Below are 26145 nucleotides of genomic sequence, written 5' to 3' on the forward strand. Positions count from 1 at the left end.
GGCTCTCTCCGGCGTGATCTATAATCCTCAATCCTGTATTCTGCCGAGTTGTCCTCGTGCGGGGGCTTGAGGTGATCACGAGATAATGAAGGCCCTCTGGGGTGACTCGAAGGATGATTGTATGTCTTAATCCTGTATTCTGGTGAGTTACCCTCATCGGGGGATTAGGATGATCGCGGGTGGCCATGAGGTATTTGGGCTGCGAGCGAGGTACTGGGCCACATGGTCGGGCCTTGGATTGTGGGCCCTCTTTCCTTAATATTGGCGTCATCTCGACAGAAGATTCTAGAAGACGAGCCCATGGGCCTACAGACGGGCTATGGGCTCACCTTCAGGAAACCGATCACGGGCTGATTAGGTTTCTTGGCCCACAAGAACTACGTATGGCTTGATCCCTCTATAAATCGAGGGTACGTAGGCACATTAAAGGGATCGAGAGTGGAGAGCACAGAGGCAACCCTAATCTCTTTAATCTCAGCCACCCGTAAACACATAACCACCGCGCTCCGGCGGATTTTCCGTCAACAAACCACCGTGATAGATCTTGATTCCGGCGACGTACCTCATCTTTGTTGATAACCAGATTCCTCCATCAACAAACTGTAAATAAATTTTTTTTTTTTTTACAATTTTCTAAAACCTAAAAAACATTTTAAAGTAGATTAAATATATTTTCTAATGATATATTTTTTAAAGTATTTTTAATTATATAATATATGTAATAGTTGGTCAAAGTTTAGTCAATTTGACCCAGTCAAATCAAAACATGACAGATAATTTGAGATGGAGGGAGTAGAAAGTAGATTTTAATTTATGCGTTTAAATAACTATTTTGATATTTATAATTTATTAGTTATTAATGTTATTAATAAAACAATAAATAATTTATAGGTTATATTTAAAAATGATCTTTCACCTTTCACATGTTATTAAATTAAATTTTAATAAATTACTGAAAAATTCAAAAAATTTCACTTCTGAAATTCTGATTAATAAATTAAAAATTAATTTATAAACTTTTATATAAACAATACGAATAAATTATTTCTCGCCCGACGAAACATGCCCCATACGTTAAATGACGTGATTCTTGCTAACTCTAAAATTGAATTGAGGGTAACAGAAACAGATAGAATGTAGGGTCCATGTGATTTACTGACTTTTATTTTTCTATCTAAATTATAAAGGCTGTTGCGTTTTTAGCCTGTTAATTACCACTATCTCCCTCCGTATTTTCCGTATTTACACTACTTTACCACTTCAAGACATTAACTTCTAGCCTACACTAATCGTAGCCATTCCTTCTCTGATTGCCTATCCACGTGTTTTTCATCGCCGGTCTTTTCATTTTCCTTTGCATTTGAAAAAATTTGAATCATAGTGCCTGTTTGTTTAGCAGAAGCAGGGGCTTCTGCTTCTGACTTCTGCTTCTTGACCCGTTTGTGTAAAGAAGTAGAAGCACTTTTAAGAAGCTGAGAATGCTAGCTTCTCTCTCACAGCTTCTACTTTTTTTCCAAACACTTTATTCACTTATTTACTTCTCACTTCTAATTCACTTCTTTATTTTAAACAAAGAAGCACTTCTTTTAAGCTTAGCCAAACGGCCCCATAAACTCAAAATTCTTATCCCAGTTGCGAATCTCCCTCCCCTTTCTTTGGTAGGGTTCTTCTTCTTCTTCTCTTTTTTAACATGACTGGGATTTTAATTATATTTCTCCGTCTCTCACAAATTTAAAAAATTGCTCTTCATTGTTCACTGCAGATGATTCATTAGAACTATTTTTGAACAACATAGGTTTGATATTTGATTTTTTAGGAGCAAAGGTATTTCATTTCATAATCGATTTCATATACGGTTCATTACTTTTTTAATTTGTTCTCTCTCTGTCTCTATCTCAATTTGCAGGTTTAATTTTGTAGCAGTGATACGCAGGTATTGTACTCCTTTTCTTTCTGTGTTATATTCGTAGAATAATGATTGTAGTTGTGTGATGTTTCTTTAGTAATCTTTATTTTTCTATATTGTTTCATGAATTAGCAATTATATCAAGTGTTTGATAAAATTTCTCAAAGAACATTTCAAGAAGCGGCCTATGAATACATCATTTTCTTATATTTTGTGTGGTTCTTGGACTTGGACTGTGGTGCAGAGGAGTAACCATCTTGAAGATTAACTTACTTGGTTGGTTTTCTAATTAGTTACGTTTTGGATTAGTAGTAGGTGTTAGTTTGTTCAAGGGGGTGTTTGTCTAATATTATCTACAAAAAAATAAGATTAGTCAACCACCAACTAAATGCTTATGGAGAGGTTTTGCTTTCAGTTCTGTATATCTCACTTTCTTGCTATCAAAAGGGCAAGAAAAGAACCGGTGAGGCATATAGAATTGCCAGGGGTTGTTATTAAATGGCAATTGTATTTTTCAGTACTAAAGAAGTAAGGTTTAATAATTAATAGTTTCATATTTTTAGTAGGTATGTTTCTATCGATGGTTACGTGATCAAGTTCTTTGTCGATATTAGCTTACTATTAAGGTAGGAAACTACATATATAATATAATGATACTTAGTTCTAATATAAAGAAATTTACACCCCTGCTTATCCTTTTTGGTGCCTATATGAACTTTCCGAAATTTGTGAATAACAACATCGCTAGCATAATCAATTATGTACTTAGTTTTAAGATATAAATCTTATTGTCATTATGTTTTAGTTTGTTAGTGTTTTAGTTTCGTTTAGGAAAGGTCATCTCCTGCTCAAAATTGATTTTATTTTTAAGTTCTTTTATTTTTTTAATTTGTAAAGTGTAGTACATAAAATAAGAAATATGTGACAATATAGATTCTCTAGGAGCTGTAGAAAAAACTTTTCATGAGCTTATTGTTGAATAAATATGCAACTTTTACTTTCGGAAAAAAAGATGATTTGTAGATGTGTTTGTATATTTAATTAGTAAAATAATTATAGATTTAATTTTGTTCGGGGGTACTTAATCTTCGCCACCAAGTATGTTTGTGCATAATTTTATGTACGCACGTGATAGGTGGATTTCATTACCAAACAAATGACTAGACTAATATGTTGTGTATTTTGACAGACTCCTCTTTGACGGAGAATGTCTCTCCTCCATGTAATGCAAATCTGTGAAATAAATCGGTTTGTCCAAACTTCATTAGTTATCTTTATTTTGTTTTATTGAACTGATTAGCTCTTTTATAATATACATGGAGTTGAGTTAGTTTTCTGCATCTATTAGTTCATCTCTTTACATTATAAAGCCTGTTGCCATTTCAAGTTGTTAATTACTAACCTATCCTTCTGTTTCTATCCCCTTTTTTCATTCTGATTAGGATGCTCACTCTCTAATTTTACTACTTTGATTTGTTTTCTTTCTGTCTCCTTCTCTTCTGTCTTATCTTTTCATTTTTCTTTTGATTCAGACTCTATTTTTCTAATTTTATTTGTTCTTCTGATTTCAGGTTAAATTTTTTAGGTTGAGTAGTTGTTTCAGTTGTCTCAGGTGCTTAATCATTTTCTATGTCTTAACAATATATGATTACTTGATGGATAATATGTGATTGCTTTCTATCTAACACATTTTATTGTTATGCTTTGGAAGTGTTTGATAAAAGTCCTGACATCACATTTTCATTTCAGATTTTATTTTGCGAGTTTGAGATAACATCACATGTATTGATATATGCAAGAGGCTTGAGAAAATAATTTCTAAGCTGAGTTTTTTGTTCAATGTTAATTTTACCATTCAACTCACTATGTGATTGATATAAGTAGTTGAGGTATTATATATGACTTTTCAACTATTTTTTGTGAATATTACTGCGATTTGGTTTATTTTGTATTATTTTGGATTAAAGTTCACTTTTTGCGGCATTGTGATTGGCACTTTATATTATATGTGTGCAAGAAGCTCGAAAAATATTTGCATGGAGCATTTAGTTTTTTTGTTCAGTGTGTAATCTTGGTGGTTAAAATGTTTACGTATCATTAATTTGTTTTTGTTATGATGTAATCTTTGTAGTCAAAACGTGTATATTTATTGTTTTGAGTTATTTGTTGATTTTATAATCAAAGATGTGGCCTGTTGATTTCATGGATGTATATCATGTTTATGAAAACTATAGCACTTCGTATCCCTTGATTAGAGTTTGTATTCGTTAAAAGATGGTCGCAGATTTGAGAAGAACATGTTTAACACAATTACACTTATGTATTTAATGTTGTGGTTTAGTAGTTCATTCTTTATTATTGTATTGTCTCTACGTAGAATTTACGGACTTTGTGGTACTTTGTTCTGTTTTCCTCTTCAGGTTTCGAAGTGTCTTTAAAAGGATGGCATATGCTCTAATTCAATGACTGATTTGAACTGACAAAGAAATGATAATCACAATATTTTCAATCTTAGGTAATATATTTATTTTATTTTTCTCATTTGTCTTTAATTGGGCTCTAGGTGTTTGCATATAGTAATAATTGATTTAATATTGTGTTTTCATTCCAGTCAATACATTAGTAGATACCACATCATAAAGAGTTACTTCTTATCGTCACCATATCTTGAATACTTATACTAGATTATTTTTAAGTGTGTTAAATTCCCTCATAATACTTTAAAGTTTTATTTACATGAATTTCATTTGATAATTAGACTTTATGACCGCATGAATAGTGGTCAACAATCTGGCTCTCCTAAAGCATTAAAGCATTTCAATTAAGTGCTTCTTCTGGTATGTCTACAGAGCAATCTCAGTCACACTTACCAACTGGTTTGCCTAAAATCAGAACTGGAATTCAAAGCTCATCTGAGAGTTTGAAGAAAATAGAAGGAAATATTTTAGTTGGAAAAAAGGCAATAGCAGATGCTGGATACTTCATATGAGAACTGACTCTTTGTTTGTGTGTAATCAGCAGGTTCTGTGAAATGTGGTGTGGAGCAGATCATATTCATATAGATCATAATCATACTATAAAGTAATAATTTATGTTAAAAATCTTAACTTTTTGATGTTCAACTTCTTATGCCACTTTAAATAATCTTGAAGCACAGACTGAGAGTTTGGAAAATGAGTTTAAAAAGCGGTCAGAAAAATTTTCAGGGTCTTTGATTACCGTAAATGAACTTGAAAATCATATAAAGATCTTACATGAAGAGCTGGAAAAGCGGGCACAAGTTTTTGAAGGTGATTAGGAAGTACTTATAAGTACTAAAGTTGAGCAGGAAAAGAGAGTCATAAAAGCAGAGAAAGCCCTGAGAAAAGCGAGCCATAAAAGTAGAGGAAGCCCTGAGAAAAGCACAATGCTAGAATGTAAATACAGCCGAGAGATTGCAAAAGGAATCACTTTAGATGTGAATGATGAGCTAGCTACAAAAGCACTGACTGAAGCAAATGAATTTCATCTAGTGAAAAACTATCTAGAGGAAATGCTCCATCAAGCCACGAAAGAGGTTAAGTCAGTTAAGGGGTTTATGAAAGAATTTAAACCAAATACTTTCCAAGTCAAAACAAATGGAACAGGTACCATCAGAGACATAGTGAATATGCAGGAACTTAAAGAAAGCTTGCTGATGAAACTCACATGCTCCTTTCAGAAGAAATCTTAATGCTGCAGTCTGAAATTGAAATACTTGCAAAAGAAAACAGTGTATTCTCTGAGCAGAAAAGGCAGAATGATAATTTGAAAGTTGAGCTAAATCATAATCATCTCTAATTATATATTCACATTTTATGATCATTTAAAAATGATTAAATGTAATTGTTAAATTAAATCAGAACCTGAATTCCTTAGTTTATAAAATTATATAATTAGAGATTTATAACTGTGCATCTCAATTAATATAATAACATTGTTAATATCATTGCTATAATGGAAAAAATATTCTTAAAATTTATAAAATTTATACTTAGTTTCATAAAATTAACTTGACAAATGAAATTGAGATTTTCCTATTTCCTGCTTCTAATACTTCCACAAAATATTTAGTAACTAAGACTTTTCTTTAATTATCGATAGCAATTGAAACTTTAAGTATAATAACATTAGATATCGGATAACTAGATACTAAGCAAATTTTGTTCTAAATTTAATTAATACATAAAATTTATCACATCAATATCATGTCAAAGTAAATAATTAATATTTAGTTTATTATCAAAAATATATACTACTTTCCTATGTTTTACCGCGATTGACGTTTTTAAGTATTTTAAAATATATTGCAAAAAATATTATTTTTTTACTTTTTTTAATAATATATATTTATATTGTTAACTTCTTTAACCTGAAAATAAGACCCATATTTTTCTGGAAAAAGATAACAACGTACAAAACTCTATGTACACAAATCATGGGATGCAGACCGTAATCCTTTCCTTTCTTATAATACCTGAGTGTACCCAGATGTCCATTAACCAATCAGAAAACTTGATTTATTTTAGAGCCAATAGGAGATGAATCCTAAAATTTAGACCAATCAAAATATAACATTTTCTAACTTAATTAACTAAGGCTATAATATCTGAATCTACCCAACCTCAGAAAACTTGATTTATTTTAGAGTCAATAGAAGATAAATCCTAAAATTTAGACCAATCAAAATATAACATTTTCTAACTTAATTAACTAAGACTATACCTTACTATGATTAGCAAATAATTAAATAAAATTATACTAGCTATTCTTTTAGATTAAAAATTCTGGCTTTTTAATGTTAAAATTTTTGATAATTCATTTAGTTTCCTGCAAAAGAACAAAAACATTAACCAGCAATTCGTGATGAACATAAACACTCTGCTACTCCCAGGACCTATTCCCACACTGCTTTCAATTTAGATAGAAATCCGTGATCTCGCTGATTATTTATTTCTTCTTCAAATCTCCACAGCTTTAGGTGTAAACTCTATCCAAGCTCAAAGTCTAAGTTGCTCCTAAATTGACCCGGATAAAGACTTCTTCTTCAGATTGGTCCTTTGGTCCTGAGCTCTCTGTCTCTCCGAATCACACGAAACTGAGGTAAGCTATTATGCTCACAATACATATTATATCTATGTTTGTGAACTTTGTTAGCCTCCATTGTTTTTGGACTGTAGGCCATGTGTTTGTGTAATTGTCTAGGTTAGCAACTAATGTAAAAATTGTTTGCTATGTAAATATGTACACTTTAGAGTTGTATACAGTTTATGTCTAAATTAGCAGGTTTTCCGAGGACCATGTATAGTAAACTATGTGTTTGTAACTGATGATGAGCTTCTATATTAGTGACTATTAAAATAGTCAGTAAAAGTATCTTATATTTGAAATTCCGAAATATGTGTATATATAGGGTGGTGTTTGAGAATATGAAATTTCGAGATAACACATGGCACAATTAAGGTCATGGTAATGGTACTTTCTTGGTAATGATGGACTAAGTGAGGCTTTGTATAAATAACAAGGGCCCTCATTATAATTGCAAGTCAGGTGGAGTGTAGTACTATTCCCCGTTGGTCTTTAAAAGTATTGTTACTTAATGCTGCCAATGCGGCCATCACTATAATTGTTATTGTTGCATTTAATATTATTGTAATGAACAGACTAAGCGGCAACAAGATTATGCCTGTGTATGCAACAAAAACTCCTGCAGCTCCCATTTTTCTTTGATCGATTTCTGCAATTTAGCTACTTGCAGTAGTAGTGTAACCTGGCAGCCACGCACAATTTTATAGATTATTTGTCGGCTTGATCGATCTGTGACTGTTCTTGCACTATGTAATAAGATGCACTTAATCTGCACAGAATGGAAATCAGGTCAGCATCCAATTTTTAAAATTGAAAACCAGCCTCTCGCCCTATCCTTCCTTTCTTATAATACATGAGTCTACCAGGGTCTCTCGGCTTAATTGATCTAATTGATCTGTGACTATTCTTGCACTATGTAATAAGATACACTTAATCTGGACAGAGTGGAAATCAGGTCATGATCCAATTTTTAAAATAGAAAACCAGCCTCTCGCCCTATCCTTCCTTTCTTATAATACCTGAGTGTACCATGGTCTCCGGTTAGCCAATCAAAAAACTTGATTTTTTATAGAACCAATAGAAAAAATCTCCTAAAATATAGACCAATCAAAATATAACACTCTTTTTATTAATTAACCAAGACTATAAAATTATACTAACTATTATTATGACCGGATACCAATTTTTTTTATTTTAATTGATTTTTTTGTGAATTATAATTTTGATTATGAAAAATTCTCCTAAAATATAGACCAATCAAAATATAACACTCTTTTCATTAATTAACCAAGACTATACCTTACCATGGCTAGCAATTAAATAAAATTACACTAACTATTATTATGACCGGATACCAATTTTTTTATTTTAGTTGATTTTTTTGTGAATTAAAATTTTGATTGTATATTATTATTCAGGAAAAAATTTAAAAATAATCTCTTTTAAGTACCTGGATCAAAGTACTTTGTACATGTCAAAAGTTAAAGTGCCGTATAAAAACCGAAGAGTATTTTTAAGTAATCTGGTAATGTAATAAGTAATATTATTTTTGATTAATTTATTATGAATTACAATTATAGTTACGTTTTTTTTTATCAGAAATGAAAATTTAAAAGATAATGCGGGCAGTGGTGTATAGTAGCTGATTTTAATTGAGTAGTTTATGTACCGAACATCAGTGGTGTATAGTAGCTGATTTAGTTGAATAGTTTATGTGCATACCGGATATCTCATTATTATTGTTGTGAATGAAGCAACTCAAAAATTGCTGAAATGTTTTGGAAAAAGTTTCTTTCTGAATTATATGCACTATTTTTTACCATGTAGTCCTCAATGGAGAAGAAAAAGCGTGAGTTGGTTTTGCCATCTGGACTTCCACTAGATTTTTTTGACAATAAAGTGGTGTCAGATGAGAATTTGGAATTTGTTGCTCACAATATTCGTCACGGGAGCTTAAACAGGGTTTTTTTTTCTGCTTTTGCTTTTGTGGATCTATAATGCTATGAGCTATGACAAAGATCAATTATGTTTCTCCTGTCTACCACATTTCCAGGAATGTGGACGTTGTGTGTTTTGTTAGTTAATATCTAACAAATACAATTAAACTTAGAAAAATGATTTCTGTTTTCTTATATAACTTTTATAATATTTAATAATTATAATAATGGAGTTTTTTAGTTTTGACACCTGTGTGTTTTGTTAGTTAATGTCTAACAAATACAATTAAACGTATTAAATAGTTGAACAATGGAAGAAAATCAGCAAAAAACTTATGTATTATATACCTTCACTTCTGTAGATAGCACTTCACAGAGAGAGTTTAGTTCAATCTATGGCTAAAGGGACATCCCTATTAATTTATGGAATTATTGGAATGGATTAGCAGGTTTTTCTCAGGTAACATTATAGCATTATAGACTATGATTAATTAAAAAACTCAAGAACAAATTAAAAGTTTATAGAATGTATAAGGTACTGCAGGACATCATATTCGATCAGGTGCTACATATACATATAATTATGACATTATTATCTTAATTGAAAAATTAATGTAACTTGGTACGTTATCAATTTATAATTTATTAATGTTTTGAAAGCAGAGCTCTTCAGACCTTGGAGCTGACACATGCTGCAATTGAAAATCCTCGGACTCTGTTCTATTATGATTAGGTGAGTAGACCTCTGTCTCCACTTTGATTCAGCATTGTTTGGTGCAGAAACATGTTACTTTCTTTTGAATCACCCACGTCTGTTCTGAAACCAATTATAAATATTGGTCTCAGAAATCTGGCCATGCTGAGACAGAGAAAGTGCACATACAAATTAATTAATAAGGACTTCCAGATAACATTGAAGAGCAGAAGAGTTAGAGAAGAGCAGCGTTTACAGAAATATTAAGTATTAGGACCCATTAGTATTGAGTTCATATTCAATGCTAACTTAATTCAAGGTGGGGGAGGGTTTTAATGTAGAATAAAATGTATCTTGGTATTGTTCAGAATGGCATGGTCTTCCGTCAAAACTCCTCGATCAGATCGTATGAAATAAGGACTGATCGGACTGCTTCTGTTGAAATTTTGATGAATCATTTGCAGGCGTACTTCCCCTATAAACTTATAGTTTCATGATGATTCAATTATTAATTTATTATATCCTAAACCAAACTGCATGGCTGATAGAGTCTAACCCCCATGGTTGGAATTGAAAAGCTTGGCATGTATCACAGGCTAGAGCATCTTTCATATTTAGGCATAAGGCTTTTACTTAATTACAACTTTTAATTATTTCTGCAGGAAACAGCTCTTAACCATGTAAAGAGTGCAGGGCTCCTGGGTGATGGATTTGATTCGACTACAGAAATGTGTACAAGAAACCTGATATGGGTGGCCACCAAAATGCAGGTTATGGTGAATCGCTATCCTACTTGGTAAGCTTGACTATAATGTCTCTGAGAAAAAATACAATCATAGTTATCTGAAAACTTAACAACTGTACCCTCAAAGGACCAAATATGTTGGCCGATTTTTGGCAACAATTTGCCTCTACATCACATTTACATTGCAAATTAAGTATCTTGGATAGTAGATGAAGCTTTCATTTTCATTTTTGGTTGTTGACTTGAACAACTAATACTCCAGGGCTGAAGGTTTAATCTTTCACATATTATGCAGGGGTGACGTGGTTCAAATAGATACTTGGGTGGCCCCTTCTGGGAAAAATGGAATGCGTCGTGATTGGCTTCTTCGTGACTACTATACAGGTAAAACATTGACTAGAGCTTCCAGGTAAATCCATCTGCTGTTTATGCACCATATTTTTATGTACCCTCCATGAGTTGTTAAGTGACTGATAACTATATGCATGATTTTCTGTGGAAGTTGTTGCCCTCTTTACAGTTGTAATAACTTTTTCTGCCTTATACAGATGAGATATATAGCTTCTTAGCTTGCTATACGTACATTACACCTTATATAATTTACTACAATTTCATAAATGTTATATTCACACTATAGTCCCCTCAGTTCTAGCTCATTCGTGTAGAAAATCATGCCCAAAACATTTATAAATCATGCCCATGAACTATCACTGCCACTCCCGTACCAAAATGGCCAGTAGTCACATATGGCATCATGATAATCATGCCCATGAATTATAGAAATCCTGTCCATGAATAATCCCTGACTCTGACACAAGAAACCAAACATAAAAGATAAAGAAATGGTTGGGATAGAGGGAGTATTTACTAATATAATAATTTATAATTTATAATTTTAAAACCCAATAATTTAATATAAACAAAAAAAAAGTGTCTTAATTCATGTATTTAATTTTAATTATTGGAAATCATTAAATTTTTAAGAAAAAACACTTATCAAGTTATTTCTTGCTGAATGATATCAACAATAATAAGTCAACAAATAACAATTCGGTTCCTACTAGTCTACCGCGTGCCATTTATTCCTAAAACTCATATAATAAAATTAAATTTGAAATACCTAAATTAGTGTTACATTTTAAGAAATTAAATAAAACAGAGGAATCAAAATTCCACATATCAAAAGTAATGTGATAGAAAATATATGCAGTCGAAAACAAATTTGATGAAGGTCAATATCAACCATTAAAATTATTAATTTGAAAATTTTAATCTTCAAAACCAAAAAAAATTGACATATACAATAATTTTAATTTACTTTTTGTTTTTAGAAAATAATTCTAATATACCTAAGCTCAACCAAATTTAAATATAAATTTAAGCAACCGAATGATGATTGAAAAAACCAAAAACAAATTATGGAAACTATTTATTAGATTATAAACTTTGCAGAATAGATAAAATAATTTATTATTTAGATTAAGAACATATTCCCATAATTCAAATAAAAATTGCAAATTTCTAATAATTTTGCAACTTTGTTTTGTTTATGTTTACTCACTCCAGACATATGCAGTGTCCACGTACACGAAACCACACCGTCACAGAAACCCAAACAGATGTAGACTTCTGAAATAAATAACAATTTCAATCATATTCTAATTATATGTCCGTGACCCATAACCTATCTTTGTACTATAATATATTACTTCTAATCTATCATACAAGCAGTACATCGTATCTCTCCTTAATTAACTCTAATCTCCCGAGCTTTCAGAAAATAGTGATGGATACTCCTGCATTCGATCGTATCAGCAAGCTAACATGCAACAAAACAAGCTGGACCATTAAAGTTCGATTAACACGATTATGGAAGAGCATTAATGCAATTACGGGTGATTTCAAAGGATATAACATGATACTACTTGATGATGATGTAAGCCTTTTGATTTAATGGAAACATGTATAAGCAAAAAAGGTGAATACTTAACTATTTAAATTTCTTCCGGTCATTATAGCTCCCCTGGATCTCATTGTTTTGAAGAGGGGATAATATATGGGTCCAAATTAGATTACTGCTAAATGTTTGTTTTATATGTTTATTTCATGCTACTGCTGAGTGAGTTTGACACAGTGTCCATCACGGCCATGTACTTTGTTGTTTGTAACATACTAGGCCAGGACATAAGACCATGTGGTTTTCCACATAACATGTTATATTTATTTAAGATCTATTGTATGTGCTTATTCTTTTCGTATTTGCAGAAAACACATATTCATGCTTTCGCTGGATTGGATTTCGTGAATGAGATGGATGATGTTCCCGAAGAGAGGAAGGTTTATAACATATCAGAATTTAATGTTGACGATGCAAAATATTCTTATGTGGCAGTTAGTAATAAAAGTGAAATATACTTTCTAAAACGCACAAACATGACACTGATAGAGGAGGAGGACGACATGATTCCAAAATATAAGTTCGAACTGGTATCTTTAAACGCCTTGAAACTCAAAGTCGGAAACACCAAGATCTTGACAGGTATCGAGGTTCACATATACAAACTTCTGTATCATTAAAAAGTAACCTTCTGAAATTCAATCATCATTTATGTCTCATTAACAGATCTTATAGGATTAGTAGTAAATGTACTACCAATGCAAAGCCGCAACACACCAACGGGCCCAAAAGACATTTTGTTGATCGACATTACAGACGGAAGGTATATCATTCATCTATATACATTCCAAATTAAAAAATGTATGTCGCGGATGTAATTGAATATTATTTGATGCAGTGAGAAGATAAGGGTCACAATATGGGCTGAACAAGCACATGAATTAAAGGAAGAACTGGAAAAATGGGAAGATAAGGATAGGATCATCATTATCATGAGTTGTTGTATAACAGAGTATCGCAGTGAGTAACCATTCAAACCCAAAACCATTCAAAAAAAATTACAAAATATTCTCCTAATATATTAATATACTATAAAAATTGACTAATAGCAACAAATCTCTTCTTGCAGAACAACTACAAGCAAACTCACTGTCACCGTCAAAATTCTATATCAATCCAGATTATGATGCAGTGCACAGTGTATGATACAAGTCAGTAATGTTTATAAATACATATCACAACACTTATTTTCTAATTTTACCTACTATTTTCATGTGTGCCTGTGTGATTTATCAAAACAGGCTCAATAATGCAAATGAACCTATTATTGTGGATGATATACCTTCAGCGACTCACTTCACGGTCAAGAAGATAGATACATATAACTTGAAGCAGATCTCCGACCTTAGAAGTTCTGATTTGCAAAATGTATGTAAATACTACCTTATTCTATTGTCAACTCAAACCATCTCTCACACCCTCACTATTAAGTTCTTCTAATCATGTTGCAGCTGGAAGTGATATGCCATGTATTAGTTTGTAGCATCGATGCACAGTCTAGATGGTGGTTTTATAGTTGTGACTCATGTCCAGAAGAACTCTCTTTTGTTGACGATACATACAAGTGTGAATGTGGCAAGATCGTATCATACCCTGACAAAAGGTATCACGTTTAATACATAATAAATTTGACACAATGCATACAAAAAATTTACACAGATAGTTGCAAATGATATTGTAGGTTCAAGGTTCCTATGTACGTAACCTACCCAACTGAGACAATTCAAGTGTTCATGTTCGATCGCGAGATCAGACGCTTAGTATCAACCACTGTAAACAATTTAATTGGTCAAAACCTTAAGGTAATTACTGATTAGATTCAAATAAAAACTAAGGTATATGTAATATGCATAATACTATCATATGACCAAGACCTGGCCTTACAACTTCTAAATCATTATTAGAGGAAGGAAGGGGAGACCAGTTACCAGAAAAATTAATGAACATAACTAGGAAAAGACTTAAACTCACTCTTTCCTTGAATGCTAAAAACTTGACTTACGGCAATTCGGTCTATTTTGCTTCCGATGTAGTTGAGGAGGTTGAAGCCTCCGAAAATCCTACAACTAAAGAACTTCTTGAAATGAAAAATACGGTCAGTGCGATTGAAATTTAAACTCAAACTATTGATGCCAAATATTATATCATACCTGTTGATTGAAATATTAATTTTTATAAATATGCACCTTTAACAATCCTAATAGATCAATCCCCTTTTCTTTTGCAGGTACCAACTTCTCATCTAGAAGGTTGTGCTGTTCATGATACCCCGGAAATAAAATCACCATCAAATAAGCGCACGCTAAAAAAAGATGATGGTTCAAATAAAATCACCATCGTTCTTTCACATACATTTCGACTTTGCGATTTATTCTTTCAAGACTATGTCTTAGTTTTGATATGGTTTTTGGTTTGATGGTTGACTACACATACTTAATGTGTTTATATTGGATTATTTATGCTCAAAATATTATCAAAGACATCTGGATATATGTGAATGTTTTGGGATTACTCTTCACTAACACGCCCATCTTAATAAAGTGAAATGAAAATTATGTGAAAATGATAAAAAGTTAATGTTTAATAATTAATTAAAAAATAGAAATGTGACATCACGGTGCACTAGTAAATATAAAATTATATTTCACTTATAGCTTTTGATGATATAATCATTTTAATTTATGTAATTTACTATATTATTTCTGTGAGTTCATAGCGTAATTATTTACTATGAAATAGTGAAAAATTTAATATAAAAATCTAACTGTGAAAACCTTAATATAAAAATCTAATTTTTAATATAAAATGGAGTCCATGCTTTCACCTATACTAGGTATATAAATATTTAAAAATTTGGACACCAAATATTGATGCCCGAAAACTGTGGTATCTAAGCAATAAAAGAAAAAATAAATTATCTAACAGTATATTAACTTTTTTATATATTTTTGTCTTATCATAAAAAATTACCTGATAATAATAATAATAATAAAAGACTAATTATCACTATGCAATAATCATTGATTATATAATAGTTCGGTGTCCTGCCCAACCACGCTTCTCCTATTTTTAATTAATATTTTACTTTCTAATATATTTAAGATAAAATTTTAATCTATATTAAAGTTTAGATTAAAGTCTTTTATTTGTCAAAGTAATTATAATTTGGATGAGATTTATTAACAATTTAATATATAACGATGAATCTTTATACATTCTCTTTTAAGTTTTTACATTTCAAAATTTATAAAATATAACAAAACTTTTTATAATGAAAAATTTATCTACATCTTATACATTATTTCATGTAATTATTTCATATATTAAAATATTAATCGATCTCTCATTATACACTTTTCTTTATTTCTTGTCATCGTTTCATTTAATTTTTTAATCTTAGTGTCCAACTAATTGGAGAGAAGCTTTTGAGGAAAAGATACAGTTTTGTTAGATATAATTAATGAGTGCTAATGTTCTTTGATGTACTTGTTATATTTATAAGAACAGGAGCAAATCAGAGTTTACCAGAAGCTCGTCAGAGTCTGATGGTTAAAGTCTGACAGAGTTTAGTTGAAACTGATCAGAGTATAGACGATCAGAGTTTACTTGGATAGCATATGACAGAGTATACACGTGGAAAGCTACGAAGCAGATAAACTCTATTGGAGGATAGATGCTGAGGAGTGATTTGCTGAACAAGGAAACTACAGAGAGATAATTATGGAAAACAGAAGCAATCTTAGATTGATTTGTATCATTGCAGATTTATAGGATAATCAAATCATAGATTGAATTTGTAGCTGTGTACTATATAAACACAGATTAGGGTTACTCTATAGGAGTTGTTCACTCGAGTATTTTATTGATACCCTAGCAGCTCTCATTGATATTGTTCATCACTGAGAGAGGAGTTGAATTATTGTAAACAGCTTTTATCAGTTAATATATAAAAGCTTTTGGTGATCTAATATCTTATATTTATATATTAATTTGTGTGATTGCATTCACTGTTGAATCAGTGAATACTCAGGCCTAACAAGTGGTATCAGAGCAGAGGCTGTTTATATACAGTTTACGATCTACAAACAACACACAATCATGTCTGATAACAAGCAATTCAATTCCGGCAACCGTTATGAGTCCATCAGGGTTCCAATGCTGAAGCCCTCTGAATATCCTATCTGGAAGGTCAAGATGACCATGTTCTTGGAAGCAACTGATCCTGATTTCATGGACAGAATCAAGGATGGTCCACATGTACCAACAAAGCTTTCTGTTGCAGTTGGAGAGGATCAGAAACTGATTCCAAAGGAGAAGAAAGATTTTACTCCTGAGGATATAGCATCTGTCAGTAAAGATGCTAAAGTGAAACATCTGCTACACAGTGCTCTTGACAATGTGATGGCTAATAGGGTAATTGGATGCAAGACAGCCAAGGAAATTTGGGATGCCTTGGAAGTCAAGTGCCAAGGAACAAAAGCCATAAAGAAGAACAGGAAAACAATACTCACACAGGAGTATGAGCACTTTGACTCAAAGTCTGATGAGTCATTAACTGATGTCTATGATAGATTTGTGAAGCTTTTGAATGATCTGTCTTTAGTAGACAAAGAATATGCTGTTGAGGATTCTAATCTGAAGTTTCTTCTTGCTTTGCCTGAGAAGTGGGATTTGAAGGCAACTACAATAAGAGACAATAATGATCTTGGAGAGATGGATCTTGATGAAATATATGGCATGCTGAAAACCCATGAACTTGAGATGGAACAAAGAAGCAAGAGGCATGGGAGGAAATCAAGGTCTGTGGCTCTTAAGGTTGAAGAAGAAGCTGAGAAGAAATCTTCAAATAAGAAGAAAGGAAAAGGGAAGGCCTTGGTAACAAAGCCTGAAACTGAGTCATCAGACTCTGATGATGATGACTCAAACTCTGATGATGATTCATCAAACTCTGACAGCATGGATGAAGAAGAGTTCAAGCAGATGGCTGCCTTGATGGTGAAGACCTTCAAGAAGATGGGTTACAAGAACTTTGGGAAGAACAAAAAGTTCTCAAAGAAGGGTTCTTCATCTGAGCACAGGAGCTTCAAGAAGACTGAGGGTAGGGACAGCAAATCTGGGAAGCTGGACAAATCCAAGGTCAAGTGTTACAATTGTGGAGAGATGGGACACTTTGCACCTGAGTGCAAGAAGGGAAAAACTGAGAAAGCTCTCATCTCTACTGGCAGAAATTGGGCAGACACTTCAGACTCTGAAGAGGAAGAGGTTAACTATGCTCTGATGGCTACCACAAATGAAGAAACTGAGGCTTCTGAATCTAAGGTACCCCTTACAACTCATGCTTTTGATACTGATGATATATCTGAATTAAGAATTTTTCTTAAAAGCATGCATGTTAGTTATAGGGATCAGACTTTAGAAAATGAAAGGATTAAATCTGAAAATGCTCAGTTATTAAAAAGGAATGACTTTCTTGAAAAAGAATTAGTGATGATGCTAGAAGTTCAGAAGGAGAGAGATGAGGCTATATTAATCAAGAAAGAACTTCTTAAGAAATTTGAATATCTAGAATCTGAACTAGCTAAAGAAAGAAAGGTCATTAAAACCTGGACTCATTCTGGTAAAAGCACAGGGCAAGTATTTCAGAATGACACTGGAGGCTTAGGTTATACAGAGGAAGATGAACTTAGATTTAAGAACTCTGTAAAAGCTAGAACACATTTACCCTCAAGGTATGCTCAGCCAGTGAAGTTCATATCTGAACCTGTGATGAGAGACTCTGAAATTGAATCTGGTAAAACTTCTGCTAAGGTAGAAACTGTTAAGAGTCTAGAAAAGCCTAAGGAAGAAAAGGCTAAAACTGTTAACATAGGACTTATGAACCAAAAACAATTGAAACACAAGCTTAAAGAGGTAAAGTCTGTTAACAATGTAAAGGAGCCTAGGAAAAATAGGAATGGCAAAGTTGGAATAAATAAGACAAATAACTATATGCCAATCCCCAATGCACCTAGGAAAACATGTCATCACTGTGGTAATACTAATCATCTTGCTACTTTTTGCAGGAAGAACAAGGATATTAACTTCTTACCAAAAAGGTCTGAAGTTAAGAAGCATAGTATTAGATATAAGCCACAAAATCCTTGTTTTCATTGTGGTAGTGAATGGCATTCTATTTATACTTGCAAAGAATATCATAGTTTATATTATGATTATTATCAATTAAAACCTTCTTTGAAAAAGGGTCATTCAAATTCTGCAAGTGTAAACTCTGTTGTAAACTCTGTTAGCTCAAACTCTGATAATGAAAAATCCGCTGCTAAAGCTAACAAACTTAATAAGGCCAAAGGATCCAAGCAAGTCTGGGTCCTTAAAACTAACAATTAGTGGTCTTTATGATTGCAGGGCAACAGGAAAAATATCCTAGTTCTGGACAGTGGATGTTCAGGACACATGACTGGTAACAAGGCCCTGCTATCAGAGTATGTGGAGAAGGCTGGCCCAAGTGTTTCTTATGGAGATGGCAACATAGGAAGGACTCTGGGATATGGCAAAATTGATCTTGGAAATGTCATCATCAATGATGTAGCTCTAGTCTCAGGACTCAAACATAATCTGTTATCTGTGAGTCAAATCTGTGACAGAGGTTATCATGTTGACTTCTATGATGAGCACTGTGAAGTAGTAAGCAAATCCACAGGCAAAGTTGCTCTAATAGGGAACAGGCATGGTAACATATATGAAACCAGACTATCAACAAACTCTGATGGAAAGGCAATCTGCTTATCAACAAGAGTTTCTGTGGAAGATAGCTGGAAATGGCACAAGAAGCTTTCTCATCTCAATTTTAACAACATAAATGAGTTGATAAAGAAAAAGCTTGTGAGAGGATTACCTGATTCACTTCTTACTCCAGATGGTCTCTGTGATTCTTGTCAGAAGGCTAAACAAAGGAAGACATCCTTTAGGAGCAAGACTGAATTTTCTATTGAAAAACCATATCATCTTCTTCATATAGATCTCTTTGGTCCAGTCAATGTCATGTCAATTGGTCAGAAGAAATATGCTCTTGTAATTGTTGATGAATACACAAGGTATACCTGGGTATATTTTCTACATTCCAAAGATGAAACTGCCTTAATATTGATGGATCATATAAGGCAGCTGGACAACTCATCTGAAGATAAAGTTAAGATTCTAAGAAGTGATAATGGCACTGAATTCAGGAATTCTACAATGGAAGAGTTCTGCAAAGAAAGAGGTGTAAAACAAGAATTTTCTGCACCTGGAACACCACAACAAAATGGTGTAGTTGAAAGGAGAAATAGAACTCTAATTGAAGCCGCCAGAACAATGCTTGAAGAAGCTAAATTACCTACATATTTCTGGGCAGAAGCTGTTCAAACTGCATGCTTTACTCAAAATGCAACACTGATTAACAAGCATGGGAAGACACCTTATGAGATGGTGAAGAACAAGAAACCAAATCTGAAGTACTTCCACATATTTGGTTGCAAATGCTTTGTCCTCAAGACTCATCCAGAACAGCTCAAGAAATTTGATCTAAAAGCTGATGAAGGCATTTTTGTTGGTTATCCACTGTCTACAAAAGCCTTCAGAGTCTACAATTTGAGAACAAAAGTAGTAATGGAATCCATTCATGTTTCATTTGATGACAAAAAGATCACTGGTTTAGAAGATGCAAATGAACATGATCCACTGCAGTTTGAAAATGAAGACTTATTCTCTGATGACTCAAACTCTGTCAGTGTTTCAAACACTGATGAAGCAAACTCTGTTGAAAACACTAGAGAATCTGATGAAATTCCAAATCAAGAAGAGAATGAAGCAAGTGTTCAGGGGGAGCATGTACACAACAGTGATACACCTCATGAAGATGAATCTGCTACAAACTCTGATACATCAGAAGATGGCAACACTACAGGGGGAGCTTCATACACAACTGGAAATCATCAAGAGAATCAAGAGAGCATGGATCAAGGGGGAGGATCCAATGCAGAAACTAATCAATCTCTACCTGAGAGAAAATGGACTAGATCTCATACACCTGACTTAATTATTGGAGATCCTAATGTAGGTGTGCAGACAAGAACAGCAACTTCTAATGAATGTTTATATCACTCTTTCTTGTCTCAAACAGAACCTAAAAAGGTAGAGGAAGCTCTTCAAGATGCTGATTGGGTTCAAGCAATGCAGGAAGAGCTCAATGAATTTGAAAGAAATGAAGTATGGACACTAGTACCAAGACCAAAGAATAGATCAATAGTTGGTACAAAATGGGTGTTCAGAAACAAGACTGACAGTGAGGGAGTAATTACAAGGAATAAAGCAAGACTTGTGGCAAAAGGATACTCACAGCAAGAAGGAATTGATTATGATGAGACCTTTGCTCCAGTTGCAAGATTGGAGGCCATAAGAATTTTCTTAGCCTATGCTGCTCACAAGAAGTTTAAAGTCTTTCAAATGGATGTCAAAAGTGCCTTTTTGAATGGAAAATTGGAAGAAGAGGTATATGTTGAACAACCTCCTGGCTTTGTAGATCCAAAGCATCCAGATTATGTCTACAGGTTAGACAAGGCACTATATGGACTTAAGCAGGCACCAAGGGCATGGTATGAAACTCTAGCTCAATTTTTACTTGAAAGTGGTTTTACTAGAGGTACCATTGATAAAACACTGTTTTATTTAAATCATGGAAAAGATCTGCTTTTGGTTCAAATTTATGTTGATGACATCATTTTTGGATCCACTAATGCTAAACTCTGTGAGAGATTTTCCAAGCTTATGCAGTCTAGATATCAAATGAGCATGATGGGTGAGCTAAGCTACTTTCTAGGCTTACAAGTAAAACAGACTGAAGATGGGATTTTCATCAGTCAAGCAAAGTATACCAGAAATCTTTTGAAGAAATTTGGGATGCTAGAAAGCTCAGCTGCAACCACTCCTATGGCAACTGCTACAAAGTTGGACAAAGACACAGGGGCATCAGTGGATATTACAAACTACAGAGGCATGATTGGCTCACTATTGTATTTGACTGCAAGTAGGCCAGATATCATGTATGCAACCTGTCTATGTGCAAGATTTCAAGCAGATCCAAGAGAGCCACATCTGATTGCTGTCAAGAGAATTTTCAAATATCTCAAGGGCACTATTACACTAGGATTATGGTACCCTAGAGAATCAGACTTTAAGCTAATTGGATACTCTGATGCTGATTTTGCAGGTTGTAAAATAGACAGAAAGAGCACAAGTGGAAGCTGTCAATTTCTAGGTGGCAGACTTGTTTCTTGGTACAGCAAGAAGCAAAAATCAATTTCAACATCCACTGCAGAAGCAGAGTATATAGCTGCAGGGAGTTGTTGTGCTCAGATATTGTGGATGAAAAATCAGTTGCTGGATTATGGGTTAGAATTTTCTAAAATCCCTATTTACTGTGATAATCAAAGTGCTATTGCTATGACAGGTAATCCAGTACAACACTCCATGACAAAGCATATAAGCATAAGGTATCATTTCATCAGAGAACATGTGATGGAAGGTACAATTGAACTTCATTTTGTACCAACAGATAAACAACTTGCAGATATATTCACCAAACCTTTAAGTGAAGCAGTTTTTACTAGATTGGTGAATGAATTAGGGATGATCTCAGGATCTGACTAAATATCTGAAATAGGTACTTAATTCTGTAATTTATGCTTGTAAAATGCTTACTTGTTATCATCCATGATATATCTACTGTTAAGTTTTTCTATTAAACTCTGTTGCCAAACACTGTCGTTAAACTCTGTGATCTAAACTCTGTTATGAATTCTAATCAAACTCTGTTGATAGAAATGCCTATGAAGATAATACAAACACTGATATGTCTTTATGAGTAATCATGATTATGAAGTAAGTCAGTATTGAGTTTTGATCCCATCAGTGTTTAGAAAAGAAGTTTTTACACTTATATGATGTGTATACATTAAGTCAGATTTTAGCATCTCTAAGTTATTCATTCTAGATATAAGTAAGAGATGTCTACTTGATTTCTACTTTACAATATAACAGTTGTTTAAGGACTATTGATTCAAATAAATAGATATTTCCCTTTAAATAAAATAAAAATAATTAATGGTACTCCTTTGAGACTGTGAATGTCAAAGTGACAGTGGCTGAGAAGATCCACACAATTTGCTGGTATTAAGCATCTTGCTAAAATTCTAAATGAATTTTTGGTGATCGGTTACAAGTTCACAGTTACTGGAGAAATACTATTAACAGAGTATATAAAGGTCATGCCTCATTTACACTGAGAAGTGTCCTCAAATAAAATATACTCTCAAAAATTAAATATTAAAAATATATAGGTCATGACTCATTTACACTGAGGAGTGTCCTGGAAAAAATATTATATAAATAAATAAAGGGAAAGTCTAATAACAACTTATTTCAGTCCTTATTAAATACTGTTGTGAAATTAAGTTTGATCAAGTTTAAATTTCTGTCTTATATTTCAGAATTTATGACTTTAGAGATTCTTTATTTTGATTAAACTATACATATCCACACACACACACAAGTTTTAAATATTCTGACTTGATGGGCAATAAACTCTGTGACAAACTCTAATATTATGATGAAATTATTTGACTTAAATTTTCAAAGTCTGAGGCATCAGTTTCTATTCTATCAGAGTTTAAGAGTTTATAATCAGATATTATTAACGAGTTTAATAAATTACGAGAGTTTAAATAAAAAATTGAACGGTAGGAATTCTGGTTGAGTGGGTAATGACTCATTGATTTGCTTGATATCGAGAGAGTTTAATCACAATGTCTTATCAAGTACCGTGTAGTAATTAACTGCAATTATTACTATCCCACTTACTTCTTCTCCACCAGTAATTGTTTGCCAGGTGTCCCACTCGGTTCAATTTTCAAGAGAAAACAGCGGCGTGTATCAGTGAAGCAAAGATTTTGGTTACAGTTTCAATACTTAATTCAAATTATTTTGCTTATCTTTCTCATCTTACTACTGATATACACACATATTACATATCTATTCTCGTAAACTCTGATTTCTCTCAAAATTTTTTTTTTTCATACACTAAAATGGCATCCAATGCATACTCTGCTCTTGGCTTATCGTTTGTACCCAACAACCATGCTGCACTGTTATCTACTGAAGGAGTTAACAGTGATTATCACCTGTTTCAGAGATTTCTTGCAAACTCTGAAATTAGCAAGGCTCTTACTGAACCTGGAAAGCTTTCAGGATCACAGATTAAAGCATTCTGGGAATCTGGTGTATACTCTGGTGACAAGTCACCAGAGATTACTTTTACCTATGGTGACAATCAATACACCATCAATCTCACAACTGCTAAGGAAGCTCTTGGTCTGCCAAATCACAATGCCTACACTGTCTCAGTTGGAGACTCAGAACTCAGGAAGATGCTGCAGGAGATTGGTTATGATGGTGACACTGCTGCACTTGGTCACATCAAACGGCCTTGCTTAAGGAAGGAGTGGAGCTTCTTCTTCGATTGCTTGACAAGGGCTTTTCAGCCAAAATGCACAAACTGGGATGCAATTCCCAAGGAATCTCTGCAAATTGGGTATTCTCTGATCTATGGCTTCACCTTTGATTTTGCTAGATTAGTTTTGAAGCATATTGGTAGGAAGATGCATGAGAATAGAAAAGTAGTATACTTTTCTCGTTTCTGTCAATTGTTCTTTTCTGCATGCATACCTGAGGAGATAAACTCTGATGATGAGGTTCAAATCTTTAGACTTCACAAAAGAGTTTTTAATGATTTAATTTCCAAGGATAATAAGAAATCCAATCTTGGAAATCTTAAGATTCCTCAGAGGATGAGGGAGATAATGCAACTGCCTCAAGTTCCAGTCCAGCAGTCTGCATCTCAACAAACTCTGGAGCAAGTTCTAAATACTGCAGCTGGTTCTTCTAAGAGAGGTCAGAAGAAGAAGGATGACTCTTCAGCTCAAACTGTTCCTGTCAAGTATGTAAAGATAAAGTCTGTCAAAGCAAACTCTGATGATCCTGTAAACTCTGATGTTGGGTCATCCAGGCAGACTCAGAAAAAGGGTGGTCAACCTGTTCCTACAACTCCTACAAGAAGGATTACACGATCTCAGACAACACCTGAGAAGGTCAAATCTGCTGCACAAGATGACCAGCCCAGGAGGAAGAGAAGGAGGTTGGTAGCTGCATATGACTATGAGGAGTTAGTCATGGAAGAAAATGCAGAGGCTGAGTTGGTGGCTCCTCAACTCAAATCAAAAAGAAAGAAGACCACAGCCACTGGTCCCATCACTGACTTTACAGTCTCTGATGAAGAGGTTCCAGAAAAGATTTCTGAACCTATCTTGGAAAAGTGCTCTCAGCCACCAGAAGGAAGTGCAGCAAGAGTACACTCTGGTACTTTTGAGAAGGAGACTGTCATTATTGAAGATGTCATGACAGACTCTGATACAAACTCTGATTTCAGACCAGCAGAATTTACTACAACTGAAGCAGATTTCTCTATGGCCATTGTGCCTTGCAATGTTCCATTGAACTCTTACATGCCTAGAGAATCTGAGGAAGAAGTATTGAACATCAGACCATTGTCCATGGTACCTATGTCTGATTCTTTTGTTGCTGAAATGGAAAGGGACATGGCTGATGATGTTTCACAATCAACTACTGCACAAGAGGTTCCTACAACTGAAGCTGCAGCAAAGTCTGATGCAGCTGCAGAGTGTGATGATGCAGGTATGGCTGATGTGCCACAACAAACAACTCAAATTTATAAACTTCCAGCAGCTGGTGGGTATGCTTATGCAGAAGCTGAGGTTCATGATACTGTTGTTGACAATGAACCAGAACTGATGGAGGAGACTGTCCCAATTGTCACTCACACAGAAATGCTAGAAGAGGAAGTTGGTGAGGCTGTTGAGCAACCACTCCCGGTAAAGTCTGTTGATAAGGGGAAGAAAGTGGTTGAAGAAGTTGAAGGGTCTATACATAAAGGAGAGGCAAACTCTGATAGTGATAGTATTTCTGCAGGTCCTTTACCTGTCAGGCCTACTGCACAAAAACATGAGACCACTCAGCAGTGCAAAAGGAGAAATAAGGAGTTGATGTATGCATCTGATGGTGAACAAGGACCTCAAATTGATGCTGTCTGGTCACAAAAGTGGAAGGATCCTGAATATCCTGTAGAATCACTGGAAGCTGCCAAGTACCTTGAAATGGCAGAGGGTCAAATCTCAAACTCTGATGTCCTTTCTCATCTTAAGGCATCAGTACTTTCCTTGAAAGTTCTGCACCATGCTCAGAAGGAAACAACAAAGTCTGTAGATGCAGTCACTGACAAATTCACTGCTTTTACTGAAGTCTTGAAGCAAGACAAGAGGAAAATCTGGGTTCCAGCTCATGAAGCTCTTGCAGACAGGGTTACAAATCTTGAAAAGGTCCAAGCTGAGATGAATACCAAACTGGACAAGATTTCTGTTGCTTTGGAGTTGATTACTGCTGCTCTTATCCCTGATGATGTCAAAAAGGGGGAGAATGAAGACAAATGCAAATCAGATGCAGTATTCAAGAAAGATGATAAATCTGGAGGAGGAGGAGCTGGTGGTAGTGGAAATTCTAGAAGGGGAGTGAGTAGAGGAAATAAGGAGAAAAGATCAAGTGTAAAGTCTGATGCACAACCCAAATTCAATCCTCAATCAAGTTCAAAGGGAGGAAGACAAACAATGTCTGACAAGCCAATGACTGATGAAGAGC

At 33.8% G+C, this 26145-nt stretch overlaps 1 protein-coding gene and 2 long non-coding RNA genes across 15 annotated transcripts; 2 read left to right on the forward strand and 1 right to left on the reverse strand.

Moving 5' to 3' along the window:
* Positions 1-1658: 1658 nt before the first annotated feature.
* Positions 1659-5789, forward strand: LOC108208661 (uncharacterized). Of its 2 annotated transcripts, XR_001804371.2 has the most exons (7): positions 1659-1795; positions 1907-1933; positions 3096-3154; positions 3478-3518; positions 4327-4421; positions 4756-4987; positions 5113-5789. It is a non-coding gene; the product is annotated as an uncharacterized LOC108208661 (long non-coding RNA). The 2 variants fall into 2 exon arrangements; XR_001804369.2 differs by lacking the exon at positions 5113-5789 and having other exon boundaries at positions 4756-5080.
* A 955-nt stretch (positions 5790-6744) lies between these two features.
* On the forward strand, positions 6745-14837 carry LOC108213602 (uncharacterized). Of its 9 annotated transcripts, none has more exons than XM_017385626.2 (13): positions 6745-7027; positions 9613-9682; positions 10306-10439; positions 10684-10772; positions 12166-12324; positions 12654-12927; positions 13012-13108; positions 13184-13305; positions 13415-13485; positions 13587-13713; positions 13797-13948; positions 14027-14147; positions 14573-14837. In XM_017385626.2, exons 4-10 carry the CDS (start codon positions 10731-10733, stop codon positions 13593-13595), a joined length of 774 nt encoding a protein of 257 aa, XP_017241115.1. In that variant the 5' UTR covers positions 6745-7027; positions 9613-9682; positions 10306-10439; positions 10684-10730; the 3' UTR covers positions 13596-13713; positions 13797-13948; positions 14027-14147; positions 14573-14837. The 9 variants fall into 9 exon arrangements, with proteins under 9 accessions (XP_017241115.1, XP_063935323.1, XP_063935320.1 ...); XM_064079253.1 differs by adding an exon at positions 9312-9409 and having other exon boundaries at positions 6746-7027; positions 10684-12324; XM_064079250.1 differs by adding an exon at positions 14379-14440 and having other exon boundaries at positions 6746-7027; positions 10684-12324.
* LOC135147033 (uncharacterized) lies at positions 13799-14653 on the reverse strand. 4 transcript variants are annotated; one of them, XR_010284364.1, is made up of 4 exons: positions 14532-14653; positions 14317-14422; positions 14055-14115; positions 13799-13938 (listed from the first exon to the last, which is right to left on the reverse strand). It is a non-coding gene; the product is annotated as an uncharacterized LOC135147033 (long non-coding RNA). The 4 variants fall into 4 exon arrangements; XR_010284361.1 differs by having other exon boundaries at positions 14317-14411; positions 14496-14632; XR_010284363.1 differs by having other exon boundaries at positions 14496-14620.
* Positions 14838-26145: the final 11308 nt, after the last annotated feature.

The sequence above is a fragment of the Daucus carota genome, chromosome 1 (genome assembly GCF_001625215.2).
Source record: "Daucus carota subsp. sativus chromosome 1, DH1 v3.0, whole genome shotgun sequence".
NCBI classification, from domain to species: Eukaryota; Viridiplantae; Streptophyta; class Magnoliopsida; order Apiales; family Apiaceae; genus Daucus; species Daucus carota.

What these genes read in the sequence shown, in the direction of transcription:
- LOC108213602 (XM_064079253.1), top strand. Translation starts at nt 12,055, where the DNA reads ATGTCCGTGACCCATAACCTATCTTTGTACTATAATATATTACTTCTA. An exon ending in AAACACCAAGATCTTGACAG is followed by an intron (nt 12,928 to 13,011) that starts GTATCGAGGTTC and finishes TCTCATTAACAG; the next exon opens with ATCTTATAGGATTAGTAGTA. An exon ending in ATCGACATTACAGACGGAAG is followed by an intron (nt 13,109 to 13,183) that starts GTATATCATTCA and finishes TATTTGATGCAG; the next exon opens with TGAGAAGATAAGGGTCACAA.